Raw genomic sequence first — 23,901 nt, 5'->3', positions numbered from 1 at the left:
ATTCGAGACTTGTAGAGATTGAAGTACACGTCATCACCGGATGGTGCGATCGTCCAATTGATCACATCGGTCGACTTGATGTTATTGGACTGATTGCTGAACACAATCTGCGATTCGTAGTTATGCACAGGAGGAATTGTAGTTGCCATTTACTATAGGGGAGAAAAATCGTTCTCGCTATATAATAAATGTCAAGCACAGCAGAGAAACTTGTATATCTCCAGAACGGAGTATTCAAACGCAAGGAGATGACGACTGGTCTCCAGTACTACCATAATGGAGCATTCAAGACCTTCCCACTACCAAGTGGGAATGGCACCTTCGTGCTCAGCAATTACAACAACGACTTCACCTGGGTTGATTCGGGTGCCGTAGTACCTGAGCAGCCTGAAGAGTTCACCACGCTCGACAATTCGTACTTCAAAGGCAGTGACAACCAGGCGATTACCATTGATTCCAAAGGCACGATTCCGTACTTTATCAACAATAGCACATTCGGAGAGCTCGATCTGCCTAGTAGCGGTAAGTACGTGCTGAACATGGACGAAGATGGCAATCCTTCGTTCTTGTTATTCAGCGCGACTACGATCAACGCAGCTATCGGTCTCGGTACCACATCGAACAAGTACGCGATTGCCAACTGGAACTCGACAACGAGCACTCGTACAGATCTGTTCCTGCCAGATCAGTCCGGGACGTACATCCTGAAAGGAGTAGAGGCTGGGGCTTTCGGAATTCAGTACACATTCGAGACAATGAACGCCTCAACTCTATTCCACGATTGCCTCGGCGTGCAGTCGACGAACCTGTGTCTCATTGCTTACAAGGGCAATAGTGCATTCGGTGTGAACGTGCCTGCGATGAATAACTCTTCTGGCTACTTCGTCTTCAAGAACGAGACAAATACTGAAGTACCCACAACGAGCATCCTTGACTCCAATGTAATCTATAAAGATATTCTTGGATGTACGAATGAAGAACAATGTATCGTGATCAATTATGGAACGGGTGTGAGCAAATTGACCATCCCGTCCAACTCAGGATCGTACTTGCTGAACGTGACTAGCAGTGGAATATCCTTCGAGCCACAGCCTACCAAGTTCTCCAAGACGTTCACGTACTCTTGGTCTGGTAGTGGTCACACCGTCGTATCCGAGATACTCGGATCAGACAATTCGAACTTGACGGAAGATCTCACGTTATCTTCGAACAGCAAGTATCTGGTCACGATTAATTTGAGTCTCAAGTGTGGTAACTACGAGCAGGCACTCGTAGGCTTTACAGACACGCCGACCTTGGTAATCACTACGTCTCAAGCAACGTTGCTGAAGACAACACTTGACAACCCGACCCCAACAATGAACGTCTCTGGCACATCTATATTTTCACCGTTAAAAGATGGTGGATTACAACTCGTTGTGACACGCGGTGGTGATACAACTATCTCGCACTTATACTCGAACTTCCAAGTCACGATTGTAGAACTTTAAGGGACAAAGTGAAATAAGGGCGACTTGGAAACCATAGCTTCCAGTCTTTTACTTTGGCGGTAATCGTTTACCCGATACACATTCGAGTTGATCAAATGCAACACCATCGATATCAATGATAATTATATCACCACCTAATGTCATCACACGATGACCTTCGATATCATAGATATTCTCATTGAAAGCACGGAGTTCAGCAATGTTTCGGGGAAGCGAAGCTTCCCCGGCGGGACTTTGTGGGAAGCCTTCGGCTTCCCGGGGCGACTTTGTCGCCCCACTTTGTCCCCCATACTTCACTATGTATTTATCATCATAACATGATTTCACAAGAAGATGTTGAAGATCAGGTGAATTTATCAACATATATGGAGGATTATACTCATTATGATAATTTGTACCTTTTGGGTCCTCAACAAATGAATTAATCATATCATGCACGTATTTACGTGTGATATCAAGACGTTCATCATTCATCCAACAGTTCATTTGTATTTCTATTTATGTTTACATTATTTTAAATCTATTTAGGCATCCCTCATTTCACTTTAATCTCTGTCGGACTGATCGATATATCACTCCCACTGTCGTCATCGGATCCATTCTTCTCGTTGTACACGCACAAGCAATGACATCTGTCCTTGCATTTCGAATCAATGGGGAGAGCTTCGCTCTCCCCGGGACAGCTTCGCTGTCCCATCACAACCACCAGTTTGTGGTTCTTCCTTCCACTCATCCATTTCCATGCACTTTTCAGCCATTGAATAAAGCGGTTCATTTATGAATGAAATCAAGGAACTACGGAAACCAGCCAAGCGAAAAGGTGCAACTCGAGTGATCATCAGTTCATTCAAGAGAAACATATACTTCATCGATCTCATCGATTTCTCTTCCAAACAAGACAAATGGATTCAGGAAGTGTTGGGCAGCCAGAAGTCCACAGGATTCCACAAGAATCGTGGATACAAGTATGTCCTTGTATGCATTGATGGATATTCGAAATACCTGATGGCTTGGCGACTGAAAAGCAAGAGTGCCACAGAAGTCACGCATGCGATGAAGGACATCATTCAAACATACGGACCACCAAAGCATATTTGCTCTGATCGAGGTACCGAGTTCACCAATGCCATCTTTCGTACCAACATCTTGGACCAAGTACTGACATCACCATGTATCACATGGATTCAGCGAATAAAGCAGTACTAGCCGAACGAGCAATTCGAGATATCAAGGAAGACATCATGGTTCCATTCAATCAATCGAAAGGTGTGTGGTTCGACTTGATCGATGGTGCCGTTCGTAGACACAATGCAAGGAAGAACAGAGACACCGGATATGCACCCACTGACATTTGGAACAACAACATCTTGTACACGGAGAAAACAGAACCATCCAACATGACAGCGAAGGACACGACGCCTCAATTCGATGTGGGTGATTATGTTCGAGTGACACGAAGACCTCGCGTTCTGGAAAAGCGATCATTGACCAGCAAATGGTCTCAGGACTTGTATGAAGTTGTTGACATTGACGATCGATTCATGCCATTGATGTACGAAGTGAAGAATATGGAAAGCGGTAGCAAGCAGAAGTGCTATCATTGGGAACTCCTGGCAAGCAAATGCAAACCACAGCCAGCACCACCAGTCACGCGATCCAAGAGTCGAAAGGAACCCAATGCATTGCGAGATGCAGCAAGGTCACATCGACCCATTACGAGGAGTCAAAATGGGACGACGAAGTCGTCCCGGCGGAACTTCGTTCCGCCACAGAAGAAAGGTGTTCGAAAACGATCGTGATGCTCTTCACACCACCTAGAAGCATGAGAGGAAGATTCGAATACGTACGAAGGACAGGAGAGTTGTAGGGGGAAGCGTTGCTTCCCCCAATATTCACAACAGCATAACCAGTATGAGATACAAGACTATTCAATGTATCGATGTACGGTCTGTCTAGGATAGGCGTGTTGTCAAACGTGACTAGCACTCGATAACCCTTTTCAACCACCGATTCGATTGAGTCGCAATCGTTGAACATGTCTTCAGGAAGGTACGTTATGACAGTCGTGGTTATCAGGTACGATCCGGACGGCATAGGCGGCATACCATCACCACCCCATTCGCCATTGAATGATTCGGTAGCTTCTGGTGTGTACTCGAAGACAAATGCTTCGTTCGCTTTCACGATGCATGAAGCACTGCCCCACGAGTACTGAGGAACACCATCCACTGTCTCTCGAATTAGCACATGATGACCGTCCTTCTCTGGCATGTTGATGAGCATGTTGTCGAGCTTCTTGAACGTGTAGTTGTTTCCATTGCTACTGAAAATGTACGACATTTACTTTTTTATTTACTTTGTCTTTGATATGCACGAACGTACACACCCTTCAGACACGCGCCATCATCGATGAACAGATCGGACAACTCGGGAGGCACTTCATCATCCACCACCTTGTAGACCACGCGTACATAGTAGTTGGAGAAGAAGTAAACAGCACGATTCTCGGTTACCACAGGTACGACATAAGGATAGGTTTGCTGTTCCCGTCCGAAAATATTCAGAGGCACACCGAGCAAACCGTTGGATTTCAATTGAGGCAATAGATACTCCCATTCATCCTCGGTAAACAAGGGTGGACGAGTTTCATCCAACGTCATCTCCATGCAATCATAGTCGTGCAATATTAAACCACAGTTCACATTTGCTTGCGGAGTGCAAACACTGAAACCGAATAGACGCTCTGAATTGATCGGATACTTGGTGTGAATGATGATGTCGGCGAGTTCGATATTCTCGTCCTCACAAGTGCGTACCAGGGAAGACCATGTGTTGTTCTCTGTTTTCTTGTACTTCATTTAGGGAAGCATCTAGGGTTAAAAGAGAAAATATAAATATATAAATATATAAATGAATAGACCTACTCACACTTTGAATCCCAATACTGGCCGAGAAATCCAAATCAACGGAGTTCGCTTCTGGAACCTTCTCAAGCGTGGATACAAGTACGACGAGAAATTGAATCGCTTGTACGATACACCTTTACCACCAGATACGACGAAATATGTTCCCAAGTCGAGAATGCTTTCTCCCAGCAATCGCTCCATGATTATTGGTGGCACAGCATACTACGAGTTACTCCATGACAACTACAGACGCGTAAAAGGACAATGGGTGAAAATGACCAAAGAAGAAGCTGAGGCATACGATAATGATCCAGACATTAGCATTGCATTCGTTGACCCCAATTCTAGTGATTCTGATTCATCGGAATCCGAGTTCTACGACATCGATGAATTCGAGTACGATGCGGATGGTCATGCCATTTTCCCATTCTAGGGATGCCTTCGGTAGCTCAAGGAGGAAGCCAAGCTCCTAACTATTTCACTTTGGTCACACGTGTATCACCACTTAAAGATTTTGTGACCCTTATATAAATGAGTTCACAACGCGTAGGATATACTATCAACCCTGAGACTGGAAAACAAATCAAAATCGGTGGACCGACCTGGAAACGATTGGCCGCCAAGTACTACATGATCGGCGATACGTTCACCGATCAGACCATTCCTGACACGAGAGCCTATCTCTCGAGAAAGGTGTTTGGATTAAATATACCCGATGAATATATCGCCTTTTTCGCACCCTCAAAACGTGGGTTGCGTAAACGTGAAGTTGAGAAACACTATGATGACAGTGATAGTTTCCCTGAGCCTCCGAAACGTCCGTCACGCAAACGAGTGCGTGATCCTGCTGGAAAGCGCAAGTATCTCGTCGTGGGAAGCAAGGCATGGAACGAGCGCTACCTCGAGTACGAGTGGGATGGGCACAAGTTCGGTGAGAAGCGACAACGTCACTTACCCGGTTACCTGAACACCGTGGAGAAGAGACGTGAAATGAGACGCAATAAGGCATATGAACGATTCGATCGCAAGGTATCACAGGGACGATTGAGTGATGTGATCGACTCGTCACTCGGGTATGCACTCACGTATTATCACACCGTACAAGGAGACATGTACAAGGAGTGGGTGAAGGAGAAGCGCACCAAGAAGGACTTCCGTCTCAACAACGATTTTGACAACAGACTGTGGGTTCGACTACCGGGTGAGAAGAGCGATGAGGAAGTGGAACCGATCAATCTCATATTCGATGAGACAAATGAATTCAATGAAGTCTTGAAAAAGTTCATCATCAATGGTATGCGTGAATACAATCAATGTTTCATCACCATCATGGCATACAACCTCATGTGGACACATGATGGAGATCCCAAGATCCTCAACCTCACAGATGATCGATTGGGACACCTCCGCATCGTTCGTCGAGATCGCATCGATGAGTGGATCGAGGAGTACCTGAAGTGGTACCGAAATGCCGTGGAGGAACAGGAGACAGAGGGCAGTGGCTTCGTGTACGCTGGATGGATCGGCTTCCACATTGAGATGTTCCCACTACGCTCATTCGTGGGGTACAAGCAGCACACACCGTTCGTCATCGGACGCACAGCACTCAACCCGGATTTCGATGACAACCGGTGCCTGCAGCGGTGTCTCATTCTGGCCAGTGAAGGTGGGCACAAGATCGTCGCGAATCGCAAGATTGGCGATGCAACCGTGTACAACAAGTGGTGGAAGCAACCCGACAAGTACAAGGTATTCGGAGTGACCATTCACGAAGTAGAGGAGGCGATGGGCATTCGCGACAACGTCCCATTCGATGCGAGTGAAGAGAAATTCGCCGCATTGGAGGCATTGTTGAACGTATCACTCAACGTATTCGAGGTCACACTCTTGCCTGGATACACCGATAAGACGAAGGAACAATTCGACTTATTCACATGCGATGTGGTGTATAAGGGCAAGGAGAAATCACGTTCCCCTCTCTCCCTCTGCATCTTGAACGACTTGAATCTACCTGAGGGCACTCCAAAGCACTTCTTGTACATCAAGGACTTGAACGACTTCAAGCATCGTATGATGCGACGAAGTGATGCAAAGAATTGCCATACATCGAGAAACGCAAAGTGCAGGTTCTGCGACGACTTCTTCGGATCTCGCAAAGCCGTTCATGCTCATGAAGTACAGGTGCACCGAGAACTCGTTGATGAAAGCGAGCAGTACGACTTGTCAACCAATGAGACTCGGTTACGATTCACCAACCAGCGATACGAAATGCCAGCACCGGTCGTCGTGTACGCTGACTTCGAGTCGGCAATTGACGACAAGAACAGACACAAGCCCATCATGTTATCCTGTCTAGCCGTGTCTCGCATTCCAGCCATTGACAGCCAACTTCGAGTCTTCCATGCACCACATGAGAGTGAAGAGGATCTTCGCCCTTTCATGGACTATCTCACACAATTGCAGAGCAGAGTGAAAGAGTATCTCTTCGATGAAGTACCACTCGAGAACTCTCCGAGTATCGAGAGGGACTTTCGTGCAACAACCGTGTGTCCCTTCTGTCACAAGAAACTGGATAACGACAAAGTACGGCATCATGCACATGTGACAGGTGAATACACCACAGGGAAGGGAGAGGTACGTCACTTCGAAGCAGGGCAGTACATATGCACCTGTTGTACCAAATGCAATCTCCAACTCTCGTTCAACAAGAAGAACTATCGTCTACCCGTATACTTCCACAATGGATCTCACTACGACTTCACATTCATCATGAAACTCATCGCAGCTCATTCAACCTCTAGTGACTCCTTGGAAGTCATTCCAACCACTGAGGACAAGGAGATGCAGATCGAATACAATGGCATACAATTCAAGGACTCGTTGAAGCTCATCAGCAGTCCTCTCAGATCCATCGTCGCACAGACACTCGGAGGGAACCTCGATTTGTACGTGCACACCAAACAACAACTACGCAAGTACTGTGAATCACGAGGTAAGCAATGGAATGACGAGTACATCGATCTGTTGACACGGAAGGAACCCATGTTTTACAGTCTCATCAAATCGTACGACACATTGAACAATACCACCATTCCTTCTCGTGAACAATGCATTGATGATATGAAGGGAGAAATGATGCCCCAAGGCGAATATGATCACATGGTGAAGCTGTGGAAGATCTTCGATATCAAGACATGGGGTGAGTACTACGAGTTGTACAATGTACTCGATGTAACTCTCATGGCTGATGCATTCGAGCACTTCCGCGTTACCACACTGAAGGCATTCGGTGTTGATCCGATGCACTACATCACAGCACCACAAATGGCCTATTCGCTCTTCTTAAAGGTCACCATGGAAGGCGATCATAGCGAGAGTAGCCTCATGGTTCTCGCAAGGAAATGGGCTCAGTACATCATGCGCATCAACGCGAATGAGGGACTTGAGGAGAAACAACTCGTGAAAGTGTTCTTGAACCGCATGGGTGAGTTCTATGAGAGCAAGGGAATTCGATTGATGGAGACAAATGAGATCGATGACTTCATGCGTCTACTCAAAAACCTTCGAGGAGGCATCACACAGATCGTGAAAAGGCATGCCAAAGTCGACCTTGACAGCACCGCCAACAACGGAGAGCAATCATCCATCTACTACCTCGACGCCAACAACCTGTATGGAGGAGCAATGCACAGAATGATGCCTTATGAAATAGTGGGTGTACCCGAGCGACGAGAAGTAATGGAAAGGATCAACCGTGATCCGAATGAATGGGTGCAATCACTCAAGACGTTCGGCAAGTATGGGTTCTTCATCGAGTGCGACATCGAGGCACCAGTGGAACTCCATGATAAATTCAATGACTTACCATTCTTCCCCGTACAGAAGGCGGGCATGTACTCCGATGGAATCAAGAAGTACGCAGAGAAGAACGACATTGTGGACAAAGTGAAAGAGGTGAATACACCGAAGCTCATCTGCGATCTTGTGCCTCGGCGCAAATATCTCGTGCACTACTCTCTGCTGCAATTGGGTCTTCAACAGGGTTATCACGTCACGCACATCTACCGCATCATCCGTTTCAAGCAGGCACCATTTATCTTCGAGTACGTGAACATGCTGAGTGAGAAACGAGCCAAATCAAAAACCACCGTAGAAAAGAACCTGTACAAGCTGTTGGCAAACTCAACCTATGGCAAATTCGTTGAGACTGGACTGAAACGAATGAAAGTGAAGTTCGCTAACACGTGGAATGAACGTGAGGCTATCATTCAGAAGCACGGATATGATATGATCGCTGGAACCACCATGTATTCCGAAAATCTGATCGGCATTAAGCTGAACACACCGGTGCGCAAGGTAGAGAAGCCGTTCTTCATCGGGTTTGCCATTCTCGACATGTCGAAGCACATCATCTACGATTTCTACTACAACGTGCTCAAGACGACATTCAACAGTGTGGAGTTGTTGGGACAGGACACGGATTCGCTCATCGTGCAGTTGAACGACCGTGGTAACATCGTCCACAAAATGTGCGATATGTACAAGTCGTTTGACTTTTCTGAGTTGGATAATACGAGCTACTTCTATGGACAACTCGTAAAATACTACGAGCATGAAGTGGACAAGAGAAAGTTCCCTTCATTGGAATCATTCCTCAACTTCAACAAGAAGTTGCCGGGACCCATATTCAAGGATGAGCATAACGGGCATCGCATCACGGAGTTCGTGGGACTTAGACCAAAGATGTACTGTTTGATTGACGAGAAGCATGTAGTGCATAACGCAGCGAAGGGAGTTCCTCGCAATGTGGTGATCGATGGAGAGAGGATGAGCGTGAAGAACATCGAACTATACAAGCGTGTCCTCGAGGCAGAGAAGAAGGAAGATGCAGTGATCGAAGGTACTTTCAAGCGTATCAACAACCAGGCCTTCGATATCAGCACGAAGGAGCAAACCAAGACCCTCATGACTTGCACGGACAACAAGAGATGGATCTTGGACGACAACATACACACACTTGCATTCGGGCATTATAGACTGAAGTAAAGGAAGCAATCTTTCACTTTGGACAACCATGGATACCATGGCCTACAATGGAAGTCAGGTTAACATTGCAGAAATTTGCCGAAATTGGCAGCCATGGGTTTCCGCGCGTTTCTTGTTATGGACAATACGGTAGCCAGGCAGGCAATGGCAGAAAATGGTGGAAATGGCAGAAAAAAAAGTTCACCGCGGTTATTTGGTAGGAAATGGATTTCCGCGTGTTTTACGCCATGGCTATCGAGGTGGTCAGGAAGACAATGGCAAAAAATGGCAAAAAATGGTCGAAAATGGTCGAAAATTGATTTCCGCGGTTATTTGGTAGGAAATGGATTTCCGCGTGTTTTACGCCATTCCCCTACTACTTACATTTCTCTGAAATCTTTGTTGTCTATGTAATTGTTCCCCATTTGTGTCCCCATTTTTCGAATTTACATTTTTACATTATGATATGCCTTTCTATCAAGTCAGTGTATATAGGATATTTCAATTTTAACTTTGTTCTTAAGAATCACATTTTTTGAAATGTGTGGTTTATACATAAGGAGAGAATGAAATTTCAAAAGAGCGACATTCCTTCGTATTTAGTTTTGTATGGAAACACTTAGTGTTGATTTGCAATAATAAGTTGCTGTAATTGTGATAATTTGAACAGATGTATTTCGTTTTCTTCTATGTTACTTGGAAATGATAAGTTGCAATAAGAATTACCTCAACTTCATAAAAGAGGTCAATACAATTTGGTAATTGTTTCTTTATTATATCAACTCTTCAATTAAAACAACAGAACATCTAAATTTTTACTCCATTTATATTCATCTACAAGTATCCAATTCTGTGTTGCTAATCTATTCTACTATTCATTCTATTTTCCATATTTTCCATTATCATTCAAAAACTGTACGATTGTCGTATATTCACAATCCTTGAGAAAAGAAGGGAGTTTCATTCATTTGTTCCCAACCTTTTCTTTGTTCAAAAATGAGCTATCTTTCTACATTAATATTCATTAATTATTTATTTGTTTGTTTATCTATATTTACTCAAGTTAAGAAATGCCCGTCACGATTCGTCAAACTGCTCCCAACTTTTGTTTGAATGGAGCTCAAGGAACTGAAACAATTTCTAATATTTCGCTTGATAACTACAAGGGAAAGTGGGTAATTCTGTTGTTCTACCCCATGGATTGGACTTTCGTTTGTCCCACCGAAATATTTGCTTATAATGATGCTGCGGACAAGTTGGCTGCAGTGAACACTGTGGTGCTTGGAATTTCTGGAGATTCTCCTTATACTCATTTGAGTTGGTTGAAGGCATCCCGTTCCGAGGGTGGACTGGGTGGTCTTATCAATATTCCGTTGCTTTCGGATGTGACTCGTGAGACGATGAAGAACTATGGAGTATACAATGAAGATAAATCGGGTTTGGATTACGCTCAAGCTTTCCGAGGATTGTTCTTGATCGATCCGAATCAGAAAATCCGTCATATTTATATAAATGATAATGGAGTTGGTCGTAGTGTGGATGAAACGATCCGTGTGATCAAGGGACTTCAGTTCAGTGATGTACACGGAGAAGTCTGTCCTGCGAACTGGCACGAAGGTGATAAAACTTTCGTTCCTAACAATGCAGGAATCTCGAAGTTCTTGGTGAATTTGAAGAAGTAAATACTAAATGTGTAATATGATAGCATTTTTGTTTGTTTGAAAGCACATAGTGATATATAATTGTTAACAATAAACGTGTATTATTGTATTAATAATTTCAATCGAAATTGTTTGTGCTTATTCTCAAAAATCACATCAATTCCATACCAACGATTAACATTTGTTTCTCGCTAACACCATAATCGATTAATAGGAAATCACTCTGAACATACATGGTTTGGAGTATCAGCAGGTGAGAACACGCCCTTCTCCCTTGGTTATTTTGTAATTTACAGGGAGAAAACTAATTGGTGGTGCATTCCTATCGATACAACGTGGTAGAATTCGATGAGAATTTTTTAAACTAGAACGACTGTGTTTGCTTCGTACCCATGCCGGATTTCTGGAGGAACGATGTGATCAATCGAAAGGGAGCAATCGCGACGGCAGTATTCGATTTGACGGGGTTTTACGGAGATTTGCCTTGCTGCGCGGTATTTGAAGAAAAGGGAAGTGTGTATATAGTAAAATTTGAAACGGATTGAAGTGTTTGTTGAATGAACAAGGTATAAGTAAAGAACCTGTAACCAGCATAGTGTTCTTCAAAGAAGAAGCAATTAAAATCCATCCTTACTCCAATTCTCGTATCCTATCCACCCTCTTATCCTAATCGCACTGTGTCTCCGCTCTATTGTTCCATTCCACACCACTCCATTCTTTCAACAAACACCCCCACTAGGGTACAACCAAAACCAATAAATCCAAACCATTCTCTCTTCTCTTCTCTTCTCTTCTCTTCTACCCCCCTTCATCATCCTTTATAAACTTTATCGATCCCGCCGGCGCTCGATACACCTACATTTCACGTCCCCTTCGCCCCGCACGTTCCTCTCCTCCCTCTCAATCAGCGCCGCATTATCCGTAAACAGAACGCTCTGCCCCTCTCCATTACCCGAACTCCATTTTCGGAGCTCCCCGGAGAACAGCAGATTCCCGTCCAGCCACAGCGAAAACGCACGAATTCCGCACGAAGGCACGCGACGATAGTTCCATAGCTACTCTTCACGATTCCCCGCGGGAGTACCTTCACACACCCGATAATCACGGGGACGTCAAAGAACACAAAGAGACAATTGACTATGTCGCTCTGTTCTTCTCTGTTTCCACTGTTCACGATTGGGACACACCAACTATCATTTGTCCCCCATGTCCCTATTTGAATATTGATCATTTGGGGCTCATAGGTCCGATTATTGTCGTACAGCACCGTTTGCGGTACCGGAAATGGGTGGATGTTTTGGGGACATATGTCGATTTTGGTCCCAGATGGGTCCAGAACCTCCAAATGGTACAGACCGACGAAACTCCGGTCTCCCCACGTGGATTCGATCTGGAGCTTCAGCACAAAGCCGCAGGGATGGAGCGGGCAAACAAAATCCTGCTCGACCCGTCTCGGCGAATGAACGATCGCGAAATTCCGAAGGGACGGGAGCTTCGTCAGGGAGGTTTTGGGCTCGATTAAAGGAATGTACTGCGAGTAGTCGAAGAAGGAAACGCCCGGGGCCTTGCGAATGAGGAGTTTCGAGTTCTGCAAAGGAGAACCAACCGTGGAACCGTACGCCAATCATGGACCCATTGCAGAAGATCTGGATGAACTTGGCCCCATTGAAGGCTTCGATCGAGTTCGAGTTGAAATTGAAAATCCGGATTCCACAAATCGGCATTAAAACGGGGAACCGGATCTGGATCATCGGGTGCTTCCCCTCGATCACCGCGGGGACCAGCCACATGTGGTTCACGTCCGTCGTCTGATTGACGCCGTCAAACAGCGCTCCGAAGTTCCCAACCATCCCTTCCCACCCCACGTTCATCAGCTCGCGCGGAAACACCGCGATCTGCCCCGGCGTCAGCGACACTTTCTGCTGGTTCAGCGTCACCACCTCCAGACCCGTCAGCCCCACGTAGTTCCCAGACCCCCACGGCTCCAGCAGGATCACCGTCAGCGACGTCGACGTCACGTACCGCGGGGAGCTCCCGAAATCGGCCATGTTTTCGGAGATCGAGACCAGAGAGGGCGATCTGTATTTGAGGAATTCTGAAAAAGCGGACAGACGCCGCGAGAATTGGTTCGGACTGCGGTAGCGATGCAAGCTGCTCGCGCTCCGGGGACTGTTACGGCTGTTAAGGCTGTTAAGGCTGGTGGGGTTGGAGAGACTGTTAAGGCTGTTAAGGCTGTTCGGGTTGTTCGGGTTGTTCAGACTGCTAAGACTGTTAAGGCTGTTAAGGCTGTTCGGGTTGTTGGGACTGTTACGGCCGTTCGAACTGTTCGGACTGGGCGGATTGGGCGGATTGGACTGGAAATGCGAAGACACGCGGCGTTGCCGCGGGGAGAGCGCGAGCTGCGGGGCGTCCTCGCTCTCCTGCAGCGCCACGACCGTTTCGTTGCCCTACACGCTCAGCGTTCCCTTCCGACGCGACCTCTCCGCGCTTTAAAACGCCCTGGAACGCGGGAACCCCGTCCTCGCGCACCAACAAGCGGCAAACTCCCAAGTCCGGCGCGCCTCCGCCGTTCACGAACCGAATCTTCCCCACCGAAACCGGCTCCTTGAACACGCACCGAATCGTCAGCGGCAGACACTCTACGCGTCATCGCCTCGCTCCCCGCGGGACCCACCCAGAGCTGCGGAAATCGCCTCGTTCGCCTCGAAAATCCTGGCCAACGTGCGCTGATCGCTCTGCCCGATTTCCGGAATGGTAAAAATCTCCCCGATTTCCGAGATGTGCAGAAAACGCCCCTTCACGTCGAACAGCTGAATCCCTGCATGGAACGGGGAAACCGGGGAAACTCACCTTGGATTTGGAAGCGGTGCGTGCTTTCCCACGCCGAGTGAATCTCGATCTCGATTTCCCGGCTAAAATGCAGCGAAAACCGCCGGTACCGACTGTCCTGATTGTGAGCCATTAGGGGACATTTGGGTACCGGGGTCCCAATTTCGTCCTTCTCCAAATAACGGTCCCCTTGCCCCTCCGACGTCAGCGCGAACAAACTCGCTCCTCCCCGCGGGTTTCCAGAAAACGACCCTATTTCTGTCACGCTCTCCCGCGGTTCTGGCTACCATAGGAATCGTACTCGGAGCGAATTCGATCGGAATCGAAGCGCGCTGAGCGCTGGAAACGCGTCGGCATCGCGGAGGGAGATTCGGTGCGCGACGACCGACGCGGCAGAATTCGGTGCGCGGGCGTTTCATTGCCGTAGAGCGAGGAGGAGAGAGGGAAGGACAAGTGATCGGTTGAAAAGTGGAAACGTGGAAGCGGCTCGGTGAACTGCTCGGTGGGGAGGTAGGAGAAGGAGTGGTGGATTCGGTCCGGGGGGAAGGAGGGACGGGGGAGGGACACGCCGCGGTCGGGGGGACCGTGGATGACGCGGGGAGTCTCGCATTCGGGGGAGTTGGTCAGGCATCGCTGGAGGTAGAGACTCACCTAGAGAGAAGAGATCGGGCGGTGGAAAAAAAGGAGTACTTGGTCCCAGGGAATGCCGCTGCCCTTCGAGTAGAAGATGTATTGGGAGATTTCGTGGCGTTGGCTGGGAGTGAACAGAAGCAGCATGCGAAGGCATTCCTGAAAGTGTTAGACGAGAAACGCAAGGCGTACGCGAAAGATAGGGCTGTATGCTGAGACGTCTAGAAATCAGCAACTCCTATTCATTCCCTACCTGATTCACGAATAACGCTCGAACTATTCTACTTTTTAGACAAAATCAGAACACAAACATCGATGAGGTTCATTAATGATATCAATTCGATCATTTCTAAACTCTTCAACTGATCGACTAAGTTTTCGCGTATTAATTGCGCATCTTTAGCTCAACTCCGGAAAGCTTGCTTACCTTTGTCACTAAATTGATAGGAAGCATATATTCTACAAACGTCAGAAAAGAGAATATCAAATCGAACCTATTCGAACGATGCCCAGTTTGCCGTGAGACAGAACGTTTTTGAACAGTAGTCTTACTCTCCTTTGGCTCTGTGCATTGAAAGAAACATAAGAATTGCCTACTACGAGGCATCGGACACTAGTAGAACAGGCATATTGAAATATCAACTCATTTGGTAGGAGTTTCTTTTGCCCACAATTGTTCTTTCTCATGCTTCTTTCGGTCCCCTTTTCTTAATTGCATTGCTATAGTAGAACGAAAACATTTTTCATACAATTCTATGACTGATCCTCAAGTAGAATCTACCGATTTGGAAAATGATTTTGAACTCACGTACAACGAGGAGTACGATCCCGAACGTGAAAAGATGCTAAAGGAGCAATTGGCTCAAGCACAAGGCTCTTTGTCGCCTTATTGGGCACGTATCGAATGAGAAGTGCGCGCTTTACGAATAGAGAATTTTAACAAGAATGCGGGTCGCTTCTGGAACGATTTCTACAAACACAACGGGAATCGGTTCTTTAAGGATCGGCACTATTTGGACCTCGTTTTCGATGCACTCCAGTCGTTTGAATCCAATGAGGTTTGCTTATGTGTTCACACCTTCTCTCCCAGAGCAAGCAATTCTCCTTATTCGAAGTAGGATGTGGAGTTGGCAACGCCTTTTTTCCGCTTTGTGCAAAATATCCCACCCTTCAGCTCTATGCCTGTGATTTCGCCAAGTCTGCGGTCGACATCATTCACGTGCGTTTTGAATCGCATCATCACAAGCAGAAAAGCCCAGATTTCGATTCAACACGAATGGTTGTGTGGCAAGCCGATCTGGTAAAAGATGATATTCGTGACAAGGTTCCTTCGGAGGGTTGCGATTTCTTGTTGATTTTGTTTGTTCTCTCTGCAGTGAACCCACAAAACATGGACTTGTTCATGGAGCACGCATTGCATGTAGTCGTCGTTCCATCGAATTGATAGGATAGGGACTGAAGAAAGGCGGAGTTCTGATGTTCCGAGACTATGGAAGGTACGATATGGCACAGATGCGATTTAAGCCAACACGAAAAATCGAAGACAATTTGTATGCACGACAGGATGGAACGTTAGCTTACTTTTTTGATATTGGTAGAAGTAGAGAGAGAGAGATTTGACATAGATGAGTTGGATGCGCTCTTTCGACGACATGGGCTTGAAAAGATCGAGAATAAGTATGTGAGAAGGTGTATTCGAAACCGAAAGACGAACACAGAGATGCACCGAGTTTGGGTTCAGTGTTTATATAGGAAAGTTGAATGAATTGTTTGTTGGATTCTTCAAGACAATGCAATTGGATTTATTCATCGGAGAGCTTGTCTGACCGAAGAATGGTTCGTTTTGAACTTTTCAATGAATCGTAGAATATTCCGACGACTACACCCACGGCGAATGAGGTGGCAAAGCCAAATATGCTCGAGCAGCCCTTGCAGATGAATTTGCCTCGCATTGTTCATTTTTGAATTTTAGATGTGATTTTGTAGGATGTAAAATTGGAAGAGAAGGCTCCAAATCCAATGTAATTTGATTGGAAGTGGATTGTGAATTACAAGTAGAACCGCACATATAAATACTAAATTCGAACCAGCTTCCGTTGCTGGATCTACAGGCATTCCAATGCCACTTCCAGGCGTTGCTCCCGTTTCAGTGCCAGCTCCTGCACCAGCTCCTGCTCCTGCACCAGCTCCAGCTCCTGCAAGCATTCCAATGTCTGTAAATGCGCCTACTTCTGTGAATGTTCCTATTTCTGTGCCTGCTTCACAACCATCGACATCGACATCGACATCATCTGCTTCTACTTCTGCTGTTGTTGCTTCTGCTTCTACTTCTGCTGTTGCTGCTTCTGCTTCTGCTTCTACTTCTACTGCTGTGGAAGCGAAGGAAAAAATCGAAGAAAGTAAAAACCCGATCACTGAACCTTCCAGCGAACCCCCCAAATCGGATCCCACCACTTCCACGGTTTCCACGAATTCCACGGTTTCTCCATCGAATTCGAATCCTCCTTCGAAACCGAATCATTTTTACTTGCCTTCTTCGCATTCCAACGACGTCGACGCGCATGATGCGAACCGTTTCATCGATCCTGAGGTACGACTTCCGCGGTTTATTTTAAAATAGAGCGGTGAGAAATGGATTCGGTGCCAGAATCCGTTTTGCGGGAAATGGCGATTTGTACCGGAGCACGTGATGATGCCGCAGTCGGATCCGTGGTTTTGTATCATGAATACGTGGGATGAGGAGGTGGCGACGTGCTCGTATCCGCAGCTGCGCGAGGGATTCGTTGTAACGAAGAAAAAGGAGAAAAAGGAGAAATCATGGATGCCACGGAAGGAATGTTTCTTTGAGAAGTTGGTTCCCGAATCGAATTGAAGGGAGTGGAAATAGTGAATTGGTGTATTAAATTGTTTGTTTGAGAGTGAAATGGGGAGAATGGGAAATGTGAGGTAGTTGAGGAAGGGGAATGAAACAATGGGGTGAGTACTTTTTATAGAATAGGTAGGAATCATATAGCAAGAGTTTTTCATTCAAAGTGTTCATTTACTCTTTTCCATCCTTTCTGTAAAGATAATTCCTATTAACACACACAACATACACAATTCAATTCATTTCATTTCATTTCATTATTCTTCTTCATATTCCACACATTGATTTATTCTACTGATTCACTCATCTCTGTCAACCCTCACCCACACCCACATATATACACACTTCTTCAACAAACAACCAAAATAAACAAAACAAATCACCCTTCCTAAACGAACCCATCCAGCATTACGACCGTTTCACCAGCTGGTTAAATACCACATCCGGGTCGAACTCCATTTCATACCCATTTCGCAGATAATAGCGGAAATACAACTCGATATACAAATCATTCAGCCAGAGACGGAACTGCAGCATCCACAAATAGATCCGAAACCGCAACGCCACGATCCACGAATATTTCGTTTCATCACGCAGCGCTTTTCCTCTGCGTTTTATCCCCTGCTCCCTCCCCTACTTGATCGCCTCCGTCGTCATAATGCGAAGCCGATCGCTCTCCGATCCGCCCAGCAAGCGAAGCAATCCGCGCATCATTTCGATCACGCGGAACACGTACATCAAATCGCGAGGCATTGCTGCCATCATATCCGAAATCTACGCCTAAACTCGCGGAGACACACGCACGATTCCGATTCGCTTCTCAAAGATCTCCATCGTTACGGTCTGCATCGCGTGTTTCATTCGCTCCTCGATCGAATCGTGCAGCTCTCCGCTCATTTCCTCTCCAAATTTGTTGTGGGACGTCATCGAACGTCCCGTCATCGACAACGAAATCAGCTGCGCAAATCGCTCCAACTGATACACGCTGCACAATTCATTCACGCGCGACTGGTCCTGCGCGACCATCGCGAGCCACAACTCCTGGATAAACTCGTTAAAGCCCTTCTCAAAGTAGTTATACATTCCGTGATCCAACAACACAAGCTGTGGCTTTCCGTTCTTCTGTTTTCGAACAAACAAATTCCCCGCGTGCGGGTCCACATGAAGGAAAGGAGCCTGGAAGATCATCGCAGCGAAAGCCTGCACGCACAGCCGTGCGACCTGCTTTGTTTCGATTCCCTCCTTTCGGATTTGCTCCACATCGTTCACTTTCACTCCATGAATGAACTCCATCACGCACAATCGCTTCGAACACAACGAATCGTATATTTTCGGAACGTAAATCGATTCGTTTCCTTCGAAAAATTCGCGACACACTTTCGTGTTGGTCGCTTCGATCGAAAAGTCGATTTCCTGCAACACATTGCGTTTAAACCGCGGAACGAACCACTACAATTCATTCCATGCATTTCGAACAAACAGTAAACTCGAACGTAGGGAACAGGCGCTTGATCACGCGCGTAGCCCACTACGTTTCAGCAACAAACAAGAAAAAGAAAACATCGCAATCGCGCATGTCGATCAGCGTAAAACGCCGAATCGACGGGTATTGGATTTTGACGGCCACCTCTTCGCCGGAGCGTAGCACTGCGCGATGGACCTGAGCGAGCGATGCCGCACCGATCGGATACTCGTCGATCGTTTGGAACACTTTGTCTGGATCGACACCGAGATCTTCGGTCATCACACGGGAGATTGCGGAAAAGGGAACGGGAGTTGCTTTGTCCTAGAATGTATTACAAATAATCGCAGAGAAAAGCGCGTACCTGACACTGGGAAAGAGTTTGGACCCATTCTTGTGGTACGCCCTGGTCGAGCGTGGAAACCATCTGCCCGAATTTAATATAGTAGCCACCGAGGCGTTTGCACATGCGAAGCGTTCGTTCAGCACATCGCTGGTTGACGGTGTGGTAAACCTTATCGTATTCAGCTGTCCCCTCCTCCACGTTGTAAAATGACAACTTATAGTCAAGCAAGACTGTTCCCAGAGTGAAAACAAAATCCACGCTTCGGGTCAGTCCCTTTGCTTCCTCAATCGCCTTCCACCTACCCATCAACCTCCATATCGAGTTGCCACCTCCACTTGTCATTGGTCATCGCCAAAGCTCCGGCACACGTCGAAAAACCTAAGAGCGACAACAGTTTGTGGTTCCGCAGCACCGACAACGCCATCGCCGCGAAGCAGCTTCCAATCAAAAATGAGTAGTGTTCAACAAACAGCCCAACAATTACCAGGAAAAGAAATTCACATATTTTCGTTCTTATAATATCATATATACCAATCATACCATATGAATCACATCACATTATACAACAACTGCAATCTCCGTCTCCAGCATTCCCTCCTCATTATCCTCCGGCTTCGCTCCCGTCTTCTCCTCCTCCTCCTCCTTCTCCTTCTTCTTCAAATCGGCCATCTCGACTTCCATCTCCTTCGCGGGCACCGCGTGCATCTTCTGCCACCAGTGCACTCCCAGCAGCACGATCACCAGCAGCGGCACCGCCACCGCGTACGTGATCAGCAGATCCCCGCGGGTAAACCCGGCCACCAAGAAGCCGACGATGCTGACAACGGCGACGGTGGCGGCGTAAGGAAGCTGGGTGGAGACGTGCATGAGGAAAGGGCAGTGCACGGCGGAGGAGACGAGGATGGTGGTGTCGCTGATGGGCGAGGTGTTGTTGCCGAAGACCGCGCCGCAGAGACAGGAGGCGATGGAAGGGATGAGGTAGTCGCTGTTGTCGCCGCTGCAGATGCCGATGGCGATGGGGATGAGCAGAGAGAAGGTGCCCCACGCGGTGCCGGTGGCGAAGGAGAGCGCCATGCCCACGAGAAAGACCACCGCAGGGATCATTTGAGGCGGGATTTGGGAGTCTTTGACGAGCTGGCCAACGTAGGGACCGGTCTGCAGGAGGTCGCCGCTGGTGCCGCTGATGGACCAGGCGAGGACGAGGATGAGGAGCGTGGAGAGCATGGTCTTCATGCCCTCGATGATGTTGTTCACCCACTCGTTGAACGACATCAGTTTGCGAGGCACGTAGAGCAACAACGTCGAGAAGAGCGCCACGAAGCACGCGTAGAGAAGCGACTTCGAGGAGTCGCTCGCGCTCAGAATGTCCACCAGGCCAGCGCCCGCGGGAGCCTTGGCCTTTCCGAAGGAGTACATGAAGTAGATGGACAGAAACACCATGATCACGATGGGCAGCAGCAAGTCCCACACTTTGCCCTTGCTCGACTGCTGCGGCTCTTCGAGAGGCGCCGCTGCGGTGGTGGAGACGTCTTCGTTGGTTTCGGTGAGGCCCAGCTTCGCGTTGTCTTCGTAGAACTTCATTTTGCCGTAGTCGAAATCGAAGGAAATCGAAATCAAGAGGAACACGAAGCACAAAACGCTGTAGATGTTGAACGGAATCGTGCTCAGAAACACCAGGAAGGGGTTGTCGAAGCCGTTGTCCTTGATTTGAGACATGATGGCCGCTGCCCAGGATGTCAGCGGAATCATGATGCACATATTGGTCGACATGGTGTGAACAATGTAGGCAGTTTTGGCCTTGGACACGTGGTTCCCCTCTGTGACTGGATGCATAATTGTACTAGTAGAAATCGAATTGAAATAATCATCCAGGAAGAGCATTAATCCCAGAGCCATCGTGGAAAACATACTTTTCCTGCGGCCCTTGATCGTACGAATGGCCCACGCAGCATAGGCCTTGGCGCCACCGGAAACAGAGACCAAGTGAATGAGGGCTCCAATGCACAGAATAAACAAGCAAATCGATATGTTTTCGCTTATCTTTTGGCTCATCACTGTGAACATTACATCCAGAACGTTGGCATTCTCAAGACCAGAAACTTTGCCCATTGCCACTGCAATGGAATAAATGATGGATGCTGCAAGCACTCCAGCGAAAAGAGAAGAAACGACTTCTTTTGTAGAAAGAGCAAGAACCATTGCCAGAATGGGAGGTATCACTGAAGGGAAACCGATAGCGATCGACTTGAAATCTCCATAATCCGCCATTGTTGCTCAGTTAATATATAATATTGATAATATTTTGAAAAGTGTAACTTTGTACTACCCCTGTTTCTACTTTCCTTACAGAATTTGTGGTTCTCTTGATAGGGACGATTCAAATCTCGGATCCTCTACCACCCTATCTTTCAACAAGTCGCACGCTCATCAGTTTAGCAAGCTGGCGACTCTATACACGTCCATTCTCGAGATTACGTTCTAGGCATGCAACACAAAATTCAATTATACCCTATCTTTTTCAGAGTGTTGTGCATGTCACTTTAGCAAAGAACCATCCCCCACATTGTGTTCCGTAAAAAGATCTTCTTCCAACAAACAAATTAGCCAATACAAAACCCACTACAAGCATTTCACGATCGAGCAGCAAACATCCAGTAGTGTTAATTCCTCGTCGCATCCATCCACCGTCGCCTTGTCGGCATTCGCCAAGATCAGCGCGATCTCCGCCTTCTGCGCGTCGCTCAGCTTCTCATCTCCCACTACTCGATCCGAAATCACCGAAAGCAGCGCCGACACGGGATAGCCATCCATACAGATCGCATCGACCACTTGTCGCAGCTTCGCGATGCTCGACGCTTTTTTCGTTGCTTCCATCGTGTCCCACAGTCGGAACAGCACCGTCTTCGGGATATTCAGCGTAATGCTCTCCAGATCCTTCACCGTGATCTTTTTCCCGCGGTTAACCGTCTCCGCGTTCTGCAATAACTGAATCCCCGCACGCAGATCCCCGCGGGAATGGTCGAAAATGAAATCCAAGGCTTCGTTTTCGATCTCGATTTTTTCCTCCCCACAAATGAAAGATAACCGTTCCAGCACACTCCCGCGGGGAAGAGCGCCGAACTCGAAGCGCGCGCATCGGGAGGAGAGAGCGGGGATAATTCTGGAATTCACAAAATCGGGGGAATTTTCAACTTTGAGATGTAGTTGCAGATGAAACAGAAGCGCGTTACACGGGAATACTGCTCCATTACGCGACGCAGAGCGCTCTGTGCGTCCATTGTGAGGGAATCGGCTTCATCCATGATGATGATTTTGTAGGGAGGCGATGGATAACCACTACATGCAATGCAATGCAATTCGATTCGGTACGGAATGGATTGGCGAACAGATTGACGTGCGAATAAAATCACTTTCTCGCGGATTACCTGAAGAGAAATTCACAATTGGAACATACATCGATACCACGCTCATCTGAGGCATTCATCTCCAAGACACGGTCTGACAGATCAGGTCTATCACGTAAATTCGCAGGGATGACAAGTGTTTACCCAAACAACTCGTGTGTCAGTGCTAATATTGTGGAAGTTTTACCTGTTCCGGGAGGACCATAAAAGAGCAAATGAGGAAGCTAGAGAATAAGAAATGGCGAAAAACGAATACGTTTCCTTCTTTCACAGATCTTCGTAAAGCATTGAGTGCTTCCTCTTGATGTGACACATCATCCATCTTCTTTGGACGACTACATTTCAATCCCAAACCTTGCCGCCCACTATTTTTCGACCCATGGAAGGAACTGGGATTCCTTGTTGATCTTCGTAGGTGCTTCTTCCAGATCCATATAAGATAATTGTGTGAAAGATGGGAATAAGTAGTATAACTATTCGCAAAATAGAATGGGTGTGTTATATTGATAAAATATGAATGTTTTTGTGATAGAAGAATTGGGATTGTTGCTCAGGTTTTCATTGCACAAACAACAACACGGATGGATCTATTCATTGTGCTATATACAAGCAAATTGTTATTAAAACAATTTTCAAAATCATTTTTCAACTTATATATATATTCTTTCTTTCTTTCAGCACCCTATATTACTATTCCATTCAATATATATATATATATTTAAATAAATAAAAACACTACAAATGTTGAATCCTCCAATGTTCAATGATTCGGCACCATCAAACGAAGAGGATGGTGAGAAAACGTGGATTCAAGTCTATCCCTCCATAAGTGGAAAAGAATTCTCAATAGACTATGTAGGTTCCGTTGTAATGGATCACGGATAGGTTATGAAGCGCATTGGCGAAATCTCGTTAGAGGAAGACGAGGCCATGAATACCGCAATTCGCGATAAACTGATGGTGCCCGTCACTCCTTTCGAACGACATCTCTTTGATATAATCGATCCTGAGACAGGTGAACTCTTTTCGATTGATCACATTCCACTTCTAATAAACCTTATAAGAGAAGAGCATTCTGTTTGTTTTGTGCGTACTAAATCACGATTAGGTGGTTGAGCGAATGCTCATCCTGGAGGCCATTCTGAATTTTAGGAAGGCTCGAGTCCTTCGAAGATTATATAAACACGGCCTCCTGGAAGCCATTCGTCCCTGGTTAACGCTGAAGGAGGGAGAAGAGTCCGAGGCGCTTATTCGTTGCACGTTGGAATTTTTGTTGGAGGTT

The 23,901-nt window shown here is 46.8% G+C and overlaps 8 protein-coding genes; 3 read left to right on the top strand and 5 right to left on the bottom strand.

Moving 5' to 3' along the window:
- Positions 1–6,835: 6,835 nt before the first annotated feature.
- Positions 6,836–9,442, top strand: GSBLH_T00002650001 (uncharacterized protein; the record flags this gene model as incomplete). The annotated part of the gene is made up of 3 exons (XM_013041132.1): positions 6,836–7,004; positions 7,047–7,744; positions 7,772–9,442. The coding sequence occupies 3 exons, from the start codon at positions 6,836–6,838 to the stop codon at positions 9,440–9,442; spliced, it is 2,538 nt and encodes an 845-aa protein (XP_012896586.1).
- A 1,049-nt stretch (positions 9,443–10,491) lies between these two features.
- On the top strand, positions 10,492–11,128 carry GSBLH_T00002649001 (uncharacterized protein; the record flags this gene model as incomplete). XM_013041131.1 has 1 exon in its annotated part: positions 10,492–11,128. One exon carries the CDS (start codon positions 10,492–10,494, stop codon positions 11,101–11,103), a length of 612 nt encoding a protein of 203 aa, XP_012896585.1. The 3' UTR covers positions 11,104–11,128.
- A 765-nt stretch (positions 11,129–11,893) lies between these two features.
- GSBLH_T00007077001 (uncharacterized protein) lies at positions 11,894–13,130 on the bottom strand (the record flags this gene model as incomplete). Its single annotated transcript, XM_013041130.1, is given in 4 exon segments — positions 11,894–11,937; positions 11,942–12,137; positions 12,167–12,670; positions 12,702–13,130. Coding segments are annotated over 4 exon segments (1,173 nt in total).
- Positions 13,131–15,296: 2,166 nt separating this feature from the next.
- GSBLH_T00002648001 (uncharacterized protein) lies at positions 15,297–16,306 on the top strand (the record flags this gene model as incomplete). The annotated part of the gene is made up of 6 exons (XM_013041129.1): positions 15,297–15,438; positions 15,472–15,611; positions 15,632–15,760; positions 15,791–15,961; positions 15,994–16,135; positions 16,167–16,306. 6 exons carry the CDS (start codon positions 15,297–15,299, stop codon positions 16,304–16,306), a joined length of 864 nt encoding a protein of 287 aa, XP_012896583.1.
- A 1,881-nt stretch (positions 16,307–18,187) lies between these two features.
- On the bottom strand, positions 18,188–18,700 carry GSBLH_T00002647001 (uncharacterized protein; the record flags this gene model as incomplete). Its single annotated transcript, XM_013041128.1, has 1 exon — positions 18,188–18,700. The coding sequence occupies one exon, from the start codon at positions 18,698–18,700 to the stop codon at positions 18,188–18,190; it is 513 nt and encodes a 170-aa protein (XP_012896582.1).
- Positions 18,701–18,863: 163 nt separating this feature from the next.
- Positions 18,864–19,521, bottom strand: GSBLH_T00002646001 (uncharacterized protein; the record flags this gene model as incomplete). The annotated part of the gene is made up of 3 exons (XM_013041127.1): positions 18,864–18,935; positions 18,969–19,193; positions 19,234–19,521. 3 exons carry the CDS (start codon positions 19,519–19,521, stop codon positions 18,864–18,866), a joined length of 585 nt encoding a protein of 194 aa, XP_012896581.1.
- Positions 19,522–19,773: 252 nt separating this feature from the next.
- GSBLH_T00002645001 (uncharacterized protein) lies at positions 19,774–21,483 on the bottom strand (the record flags this gene model as incomplete). The annotated part of the gene is made up of 1 exon (XM_013041126.1): positions 19,774–21,483. The coding sequence occupies one exon, from the start codon at positions 21,481–21,483 to the stop codon at positions 19,774–19,776; it is 1,710 nt and encodes a 569-aa protein (XP_012896580.1).
- A 351-nt stretch (positions 21,484–21,834) lies between these two features.
- GSBLH_T00002644001 (uncharacterized protein) lies at positions 21,835–22,968 on the bottom strand (the record flags this gene model as incomplete). XM_013041125.1 has 6 exons in its annotated part: positions 22,876–22,968; positions 22,764–22,843; positions 22,670–22,727; positions 22,585–22,640; positions 22,408–22,551; positions 21,835–22,375 (listed from the first exon to the last, which is right to left on the bottom strand). The coding sequence occupies exons 1-6, from the start codon at positions 22,939–22,941 to the stop codon at positions 21,835–21,837; spliced, it is 945 nt and encodes a 314-aa protein (XP_012896579.1). The 5' UTR covers positions 22,942–22,968.
- Positions 22,969–23,901: the final 933 nt, after the last annotated feature.

The sequence above is a fragment of the Blastocystis hominis genome (genome assembly GCF_000151665.1).
Source record: "Blastocystis hominis, Singapore isolate B (sub-type 7) whole genome shotgun sequence assembly, scaffold_2".
In the NCBI taxonomy this organism is placed as follows: Eukaryota; class Bigyra; order Opalinata; family Blastocystidae; genus Blastocystis; species Blastocystis hominis.
Note: the sequence above shows the minus strand (reverse complement) of the source record. Positions and strands in the feature narration are given on the sequence as shown.